The sequence below is a fragment of the Volvox carteri genome, assembly GCF_000143455.1.
Source record: "Volvox carteri f. nagariensis unplaced genomic scaffold VOLCAscaffold_126, whole genome shotgun sequence".
Taxonomy (NCBI): Eukaryota; Viridiplantae; Chlorophyta; class Chlorophyceae; order Chlamydomonadales; family Volvocaceae; genus Volvox; species Volvox carteri.
Window position 1 is genome coordinate 101,511 of NW_003307669.1, and position 7,924 is coordinate 109,434.

General features: G+C 51.9%; 4 protein-coding genes across 4 annotated transcripts; 1 reads left to right on the forward strand and 3 right to left on the reverse strand.

Moving 5' to 3' along the window:
- Window positions 1-1,671: 1,671 nt before the first annotated feature.
- Window positions 1,672-1,851, reverse strand: VOLCADRAFT_35381 (uncharacterized protein; the record flags this gene model as incomplete). The annotated part of the gene is made up of 1 exon (XM_002959115.1): window positions 1,672-1,851. A coding segment is annotated over one exon (180 nt), but the record flags the coding sequence as incomplete, so codon positions are not given.
- A 56-nt stretch (window positions 1,852-1,907) lies between these two features.
- VOLCADRAFT_34727 (uncharacterized protein) lies at window positions 1,908-2,147 on the reverse strand (the record flags this gene model as incomplete). The annotated part of the gene is made up of 1 exon (XM_002959116.1): window positions 1,908-2,147. A coding segment is annotated over one exon (240 nt), but the record flags the coding sequence as incomplete, so codon positions are not given.
- A 1,572-nt stretch (window positions 2,148-3,719) lies between these two features.
- VOLCADRAFT_108503 (uncharacterized protein) lies at window positions 3,720-6,057 on the forward strand (the record flags this gene model as incomplete). The annotated part of the gene is made up of 2 exons (XM_002959106.1): window positions 3,720-4,546; window positions 5,995-6,057. Exons 1-2 carry the CDS (start codon window positions 3,746-3,748, stop codon window positions 6,055-6,057), a joined length of 864 nt encoding a protein of 287 aa, XP_002959152.1. The 5' UTR covers window positions 3,720-3,745.
- A 400-nt stretch (window positions 6,058-6,457) lies between these two features.
- On the reverse strand, window positions 6,458-7,266 carry VOLCADRAFT_108504 (uncharacterized protein; the record flags this gene model as incomplete). Its single annotated transcript, XM_002959117.1, has 1 exon — window positions 6,458-7,266. Exon 1 carries the CDS (start codon window positions 7,241-7,243, stop codon window positions 6,458-6,460), a length of 786 nt encoding a protein of 261 aa, XP_002959163.1. The 5' UTR covers window positions 7,244-7,266.
- Between the last annotated feature and the right edge of the window lie 658 nt (window positions 7,267-7,924).

The window sequence follows — 7,924 nt, forward strand, 5'->3', positions numbered from 1 at the left end:
GCGACTCAGTTATTCCCTTTGGGCGCTAGTCTGGGCTGATAGTGCGTTGTTTCCTTGTCTCCGTGGCTTATACAAGTTACGAGTTCCGAACACAAGTGCGGGTGTGTCCGTAAAAGCCAGGATGGGGGGGCCATGGATGTTGTATTGGTATTGATGCGGGTACACGGGAGGTCATCTTCATTCTCCCTCGTCCGCTTCAGGGTGAAGCGCCTCAGCGCGACGTGCCTGGCCTCCCAAATTTCCGAGAGGTACCTGGCCAATGCCAGGGGTGGCGCTTCAGTCATAGTGGTGCGCATGCTGCGCCCCGTAAGGACTAGGTCACCATCATACTGAGCCCGTATGCTCTTGTAAGCGGGACATTCTTCGAAAACATGCAACTCATCTTCAACCGCTCCACAGTCACAAAGCCTGCAGGTACGCGCGGTGCGCTCACGCCCATTAGGCCTATCAACCTCTAACTCCCAACAGCCTAACCGAAAGCGCATGAGCTCATGATGAAGTCGCTGGGGCATGGTCCCTTTAGTGTGCTCCAACCAATCGAGACGCGCACCCCTAGACGGGGCAGCTCCCATCCAGTTCATATAGCGACACGCCTTGACTCCGGTAATTCCTATGGGGAAGACATGGGGGTCACCCAAGGTATTCGGGCACTCCCACCGTGCATCAAGCCGCTTGGCAAATACCTTAAGAATGCTCTCAACTGGCAATTTAAGGGTGGTGTAGAACGCTATAAGATCATTACCGCGCGTATTAGTGGGGGGTTCCACTCCTAAGCTAGTAAGAAAGGCTAGTACCTTGCTAGCCCAACACCTCAGTGACGCCCCCAAGTGCCAATTCCAGGTCAGCGACAAATGCCCGGTGACACAGCGTTCCCGGCCTCTTAACCACAGAGTTCCAAAACCTAAGTACAAGATTGGTCCAATGGAACTGGAGTGGCCTCTGTGACAGCTCGCGATATAGGGAAACCATAGTCGGGCTCCTCGCCCCAACTACGGTTCGCATGTAAGCACGCTGTTCCTGGACCATGGGATTAGCCATAGCACCTTCAAAATTCACATTAATGAAGTCAGGTCCCCAAACTTGCGCTCCATAAGAAAACACCGGTACAACTAGTGTATTGTAGAGAGACATACATAGCTTGGGGGTGGTAATCTTCTTGTCACGACACAGGGTGCTGAGCCCAAACGTGGCCCGCCTCCCTGCTGTGAGTAGTTGCTTGGTACATGCTGAGAACTGCACTCCTGGGCCATAGTGCAACCCGAGATACCGTGCCGTCTCGTTGCCGGTCAGCACCCGCAACCCCGCCCCACCTAACCGGTACTCAGCTTCAATAAGCCGCTTCCGCTCACGTGCAGCACCCCCAGAAATGAGGACCTCGCACTTGGCGGCATTCGCGGCCATACCCGTCGCTTTGCAGTAGGCTTCGAGTAGCCCCAGAAGGCATTCAGCTCTATCGTGCCCTGTCGCTACCAGTGACACATCGTCAACGAAAAGTAGGTTAGTGAGTTCACCGCCCGCCAGGCTAACACTCTGCTCACGAAGGGTGCTCCATCGGGTAGGGAGGCATACACGGCAATTAGCATCGTGAGCATCAATATAATGAGCGAATACTTCTATGAAGAGTCCAAAAAGGGTTACGCTAAGGGGGCACCCTTGCTTAACACCACGCCCCACCGTGAATTCAGGTCCCAACTTATTTCCTAACTTGACCCGAAACTTCACGTCAGCATAGCTAGCCTTTAAAGAATCGAGGATGCGCCCGTGTAGCCCATACGACATTAGGAAATCCCAAAGTGTCTCATGGTCAACGGAGTCGAACGCCTTACTAAAGTCAATTTGCATGATAATAAGCGGCCTGGCTCCGGCCACAGTGTGCTTCGAGATAAGATGCCTTAATGTAAACAATGCCTACATCCAGCCTGGCTAACGGCACGTAGCCTATTGCCCTCACAGTAATTATTTAATCGCCTCCCTATGATATTGGCATAAAGTTTGCACAGGGGACCCCCAACTGCGATTCCCCGGTAATTGTCACAGCATGACTCGCCCCCTTTTTTGAATATGGGGGACAGGGTGCTAGTCGTGAATTCCCTCGGGTATTCAGCTCCGTATATGCGGTTGAATAGCACCGTTAAGCAAGGCGCCAATACAAGCACGGGCTGCTGCCCTTCAGTTTCCCTGATAGCGTACTTATAATACTCGGCCGGGGTTCCCTCCAGGCCCGCGGACTTATTGTTGCGCATAGCCTTAAGGCCACTAGCAATTTCATCCTCCGTAAAATCCTTGATAAGCCAAGCAGCTAATTCCCGTCGGTGCGTCACCTGGTCCTCGTCCAGCCATCTAAACTGAATACCCTCATTGCTGCATTGCCTTGTCTCTCCCGTACCATTAAGCACCTTGGAAAAATGCTCGGTAAAAGCATTAATATCTGAGATCCCGCAAGGAGGTGGTTTTCCCCCACGCAGCCATGTCCACAAGCCGCGTGGGTTGGACCGGGCGTCCTTAATCCTCCTCCGCATATCTTCCATTTCAATCTCCTGAATAGCGGCCTTCCTAGCCTTCTTAAAGGCCTGGTGCTTGGCCTTCCAGGTAGTCCTATGTAGATCGGGCAGCTTGCCTGAGACGGGGTCCCTGACCTCCTTACGGAAACTCATCATATCATTCCACGCAGCTGCACAGTCCTCGTTCCACCAGTCACGCTTCACAGACTTTTCCATCCCCCGTGCAACGCCGAACGTCTCTCTAGCACACTTATTGATAAGGGTGCGCAAGTCATTCATGATTTCGTCACAGGGTGCCCCTTCCACAAGCTTTTCCTTGAGAGAGTTGATGGTCTCTGAAATAATGCCATCTGGTTCACGAAAAAGCTCAGTGAAGCGGCCCTTGCGTGAAATATCAAAAATAGGGATCCGTTCACGTGCTAGGTGAGGCTTCCGACCCCGTGCAGCCCCTGGCCTCAAAACGGCATGCAGGCGAAGGATAAGCGGGTGACGATCACTCAGCACATTAGACTCTACCCATAAGTAAGATCTAAGGACTTTGAGAGAGTTAATCTGCTCGAAGAGCCCGTAAGATGCAAGGCACAGATCAATAGAACTGTGACCCTCAGTAGAGTTTGGAGTATGTGAAGCCCCCGGGCACATCACCAGGTGCCCGCCCATTGACAATGGCTAGCCCTGTGTCAAGACACATTTGTGCCAATCGGCGGCCAAAACAGTTGAGCCCACTATCTCTGTTTTTACGGGGAACGCCGACAAGGGAGTGTGCCCCTATTCCATTTACTCCGGGCAGGTCTAGAATAGCTGCTGTACGGGATGAGTGTTGGAAAGCAAGGTACTAGCCTTTCTTACTAGCCTAGGAGCCGAACCCCCCACTAATACGCGCGGTGATGATCCCATAGCGTATTACGCCACCCTTAAAGTGCAAAGGACTGTAAGTACTGGATAGCTAGTATCAAGTGCGTTGTCGCGCGCGCCGAGGGTGTTGTGCCGATGTCGCGGCCTAACCCGCGCGCTGCGCGTGCAGAAGGAAAGCAGTTAAGTGCGCGGTGATGAAAATGTACTCAGTATAGCGAATAACGCATGTTTGTGCAGCAACTGTCTTGCCGTCGTGGCAACCGCCGGCCAGGGAGGGCTCACTTACTTTCGGACACCCCCGGCCGACTTGCCGCCTGTGGCTAAGACTTGCTAAACTTAACAACCGTATGAAACGTTTCTCGCAACGGACGCATTTTCGTTGCTAAGCGATGAACCTTCAACAGACGCTGACGGACCTTTTCAGCAAGCGCAAAGCCCTGAAAGACCGGTTACAGCGCGAGCTCCAGAAGTACCAAGCTAAAAAAGTCGAACTTGGACAAGACTTAGACGAATATGACCAGGCGGCCACAGAAATAATAGCAGTTCTGACGATTGCGGTGCAGCAGCTTCAGGGGAAGAGCGAATCTCAAGAGCTCCATGAATGCCTAGAAAAAATGGAGTTTCTGCGCAGCAGCCATAGTAAATCGCATCAGAGCCTGGAACAGGTCTGCAGCATGGTCGGCAACCTCATCTCCCTCGTGGTCGAGCTGGACGCTGAGCAGTTTGACATGCTGCACCATGAGCTGCGGAAGCAAATCGTGCTGTCGGGAACACGGGACCATGTCACCGAGATTAGGCTTTTCGCCTATTATGACATGGTCGACCGCGACCCTGCATTGAAGCAAAAGTACTCGTCGCTCTCCACCTTCCTTGATGCCCTGCATCAGGAGTGCACTGATTTTGTCAACGGGCGCATTCGGATGCGGCCATTGAACTCGGTGTTTGGGGAGGCAGTTCAGCGCCTCGGGCTCAGCAACACGGAGTGGCAGCTGCTTAAGACACTCAACAAGGACAGCTTGGCATTGTTCCACAAGAAGTTTACGATGGAGGAGCTAGAGACCGAGGTCTTCCCAGCAGACCTCGAGCCATGCCGAGGAGCCCTCATGAGGGCAGCTCACATGGTTAACGAGCGGCGCAATGCCATGGCTGCTGGGCCCCAGGCACCCTCGGATGATGATAACTGGGCCCAGGTATGGCTTTTTGTGACCCTAGCTTTACACCTTCACACCGCCACCCACCTACTCCTTGCACATGTTGGGCTGCTGGTCCCCCGCCTTCCTCAGCACCACGTCATAACACACCCCACCCCCATCCATCCTCTGTCCCTTGTGCCTCTCCATGCCCTTCATGTCTCCATCTCTTTGCCTGCGGCCTATTGCCTACACTATGCCCCCTTGCCCCACCCATATCCATCTTTCTGCTCTTGTCCAATTATACCTTGCCCCCTTGCCTATGCCCCTTGCCCTGTGACACCCCCATTGGCAAAGACTGCAGAGGAGGATCCAATATAGGAATGGTGCAGAATCAGGCAGCAGCCAGGACCAGCAGCCACTTGGTGTCCGACAATGATGACCAGAAGTCTTTGATGCTATGCTCTACCAAAATGAAACCGCTTTAAGAGCGCTCTCAACGCGATCTTAAGCCATATAAAGCACAAGTTGATGCTGCTGTTAAGAGTGTTCTGAGAACGCTCTTATCTGCCATGTTTTAAGATTGTGCCTTCTCAAGCGTTCTTAAGCAATCTCAAGAGAGCGCTCTTTGCAGGGAATCTCAAGTGTTCTCAGCGATCTTACCCGTTCTCAAGGACATTCTCAAACCATTTTCTCACGCATTCTTAAGCAATCTTTCACCACTCTCAAGCATTCTTACACCATTCTCTCACCATTCTTAAGCGTTCTTAAAGCGTTCTCAAGCGTTCTTACACCGATCTCTCACCATTCTTAAGCGTTCTTACAGTGTTCTCAAGTGTTCTTACACCGTTCTCTCACCATTCTTAAGTGTTCTTACAGCGTTCTCAAGCGTTCTTATAGCATTCTCTCACACCTTAATAGCTCTCACTGCAACGGTCTTATGTTTTAACATCCATGAAAAACGATGCCAGCAGCAAGGGTGATTAACAAGAATTATTCCCGAAGAAAGTGAGAGCAAGGAAAGAAAGGCAGAAACACAGTGTTTCTGTCTTTCTCCTTGCTCTCCTTTCTGAAGGGCTACAGCTAGAACCCCTGTTTGATTGTCCATTCGTGCATTCACGAGTCCAATGGAAAGGTCAAGCTTTTCAGATGTGCAAAGGAGATTATGATGTTGGAAACTCATTTGAGGAGTTGCCAGTTTGAGTCGAGATCCACACCACTCATCACATCACCCTACCACACCACACCATGAGCTCTCATGAATACTCTGACTTGTATGTAAAAAAACAGCCAATCCCATCTGCTTCTCAGACTTGTACTTAAAAAAGCAGCCAAGCCAATCAGCTTCTCATACTTGTATGTAAAAAAACAGCCAAGCCAATCTGCTTCTCAGCACCATAAACCCTTCTGAAGTGTTGTCCATCCCGTCGAAATATCACACATGCTGCCTATTCTGGGGGAGGAGGAACTCCATCCACACCCATGTGGGGCCTGTTGACTACATGCAGGACTGCATTAGCATGAGCCTGCCCACTGCAAGACACCCTGTAGCCTGCAAGCGCAAGCCATAGCATCAAAGACTTCTGGTCATCATTGTCAGACACCAAGTGGCTGCTGGTCCTGGCTGCTGCCTGATTCTGCACCATTCCTATATTGGATCCTCCTCTGCAGTCTTTGCCAATGGGGGTGTCACAGGGCAAGGGGCATAGGCAAGGGGGCAAGGTATATAATTGGACAAGAGCAGAAAGATGGATATAGGTGGGGCAAGGGGGCATAGTGTAGGCAATAGGCCGCAGGCAAAGAGATGGAGACATGAAGGGCATGGAGAGGCGCAAGGGACAGAGGATGGATGGGGGTGGGGTGTGTTATGAGGTGGTGCTGAGGAAGGTGGGGGACCAGCAGCCCAACATATGCAAGGAGTAGGTGGGTGGCGGTGTGAAGGTGTAAAGCTAGGGTCACAAAAAGCCTTACCTAGGCCCAGTTATCGTCATCCGAGGGTGCCTGGGGCCCAGCAGCCATGGCATTGCATCGCTCGTTAACCATGCGAGCTGCCCTCATGAGGGCTCCCCGGCATGGCTCGAGGTCCGCTGGGAAGACCTCGGTCTCTAGCTCCTCGATCATAAACTTCTTGTGGAACAATGCCATGCTGTCCTTGTTGAGTGTCTTAAGCAGCTGCCACTCCGTGTTGCTGAGCCCGAGGTGCTGAACTGCCTCCCCAAACGCTGAGTTCAATGGCTGTGTCCGAATGCGCCCGTTGACAAAATCAGTGCACTCCTGATGCAGGGTGTCGAGGAAGGTGGAGAGCGACGAGTACTTTTGCTTCAATGCAGGGTTGCGGTCGACCATGTCATAATAGGCGAAAAGCCTAATCTCGGTGACATGGTCCCATGTTCCCGACAGCATGATTTGCTTCCGCAGCTCATGGTGCAGCACATCCAGCTCGACCACAAGGGAGATGAGGTTGCCGACCATGCTGCAGAGCTGTTCCAGGCTCTGATGCGATTTACTATGGCTGCTGCGCAGAAACTCCATTTTTTCTAGGCATTCATGGAGCTCTTGAGATTCGCTCTTCCCCTGAAGCTGCTGCACCGCAATCGTCAGAACTGCTATTATTTCTGTGGCCGCCTGGTCATATTCGTCTAAGTCTTGTCCAAGTTCGACTTTTTTAGCTTGGTACTTCTGGAGCTCGCGCTGTAACTGGTCTTTCAGGGCTTTGCGCTTGCTGAAAAGGTCTGTCAGCATCTGTTGAAGGTTCATCGCTTAGCAACGAAAATGCATCCATTGCGAGAAACGTTTCATACGGTTGTTAAGTTTAGCAAGTCTTAGCCACAGGCGGCAAGTCGGCCGGTGGTGTCCAACTTTTCGTAATTGGGAGGCTCTTTGCAGAAAGGCTGCAGAAACTGCGGAAAGCTGCGAAAACTATAAAATGAATATGTAACGATGTTTTTTAGCTCTTCTCAGTGTGGCGATAACATGGACAGTCTGAAACCAGCTTGTGGCAGTGCGGTTCTGTCCAGTGGGATCTAGGATCTGGTGAATTCCAATCATGCTTGAAGGTAGAGCCAACTAAACATATTACTGGGGGTGGCGGGGGCCAAGCAATCAACTATTGTGTGCCCACACCCTTGACGGTGTTCACCCTGCTCCCTTCAAGCAGCCCGCCTCTCTTTAGGGTTTTAGGGTTTTAGGGTTTTAGGGAGTACACACGGGGGGAAAGAATGGGCTATTGCAGCGAAGCAACGCCCCAGATGAGTGCTAAAAACGGTGCATTAGAACATGCATATTTGAAGCTTAGCCTAACGTTGTCCTTGGCCTCCGACTGCACCCTCTACCCTCCAGAGAGTGGCTTGGAGCTTTTCAAGTCGAGGAACGTACGTCATACATCGCTACAAGGTGTGGATGGATAGGGAGGGTCGGGGAATTGGGGCTGGGAGGGTT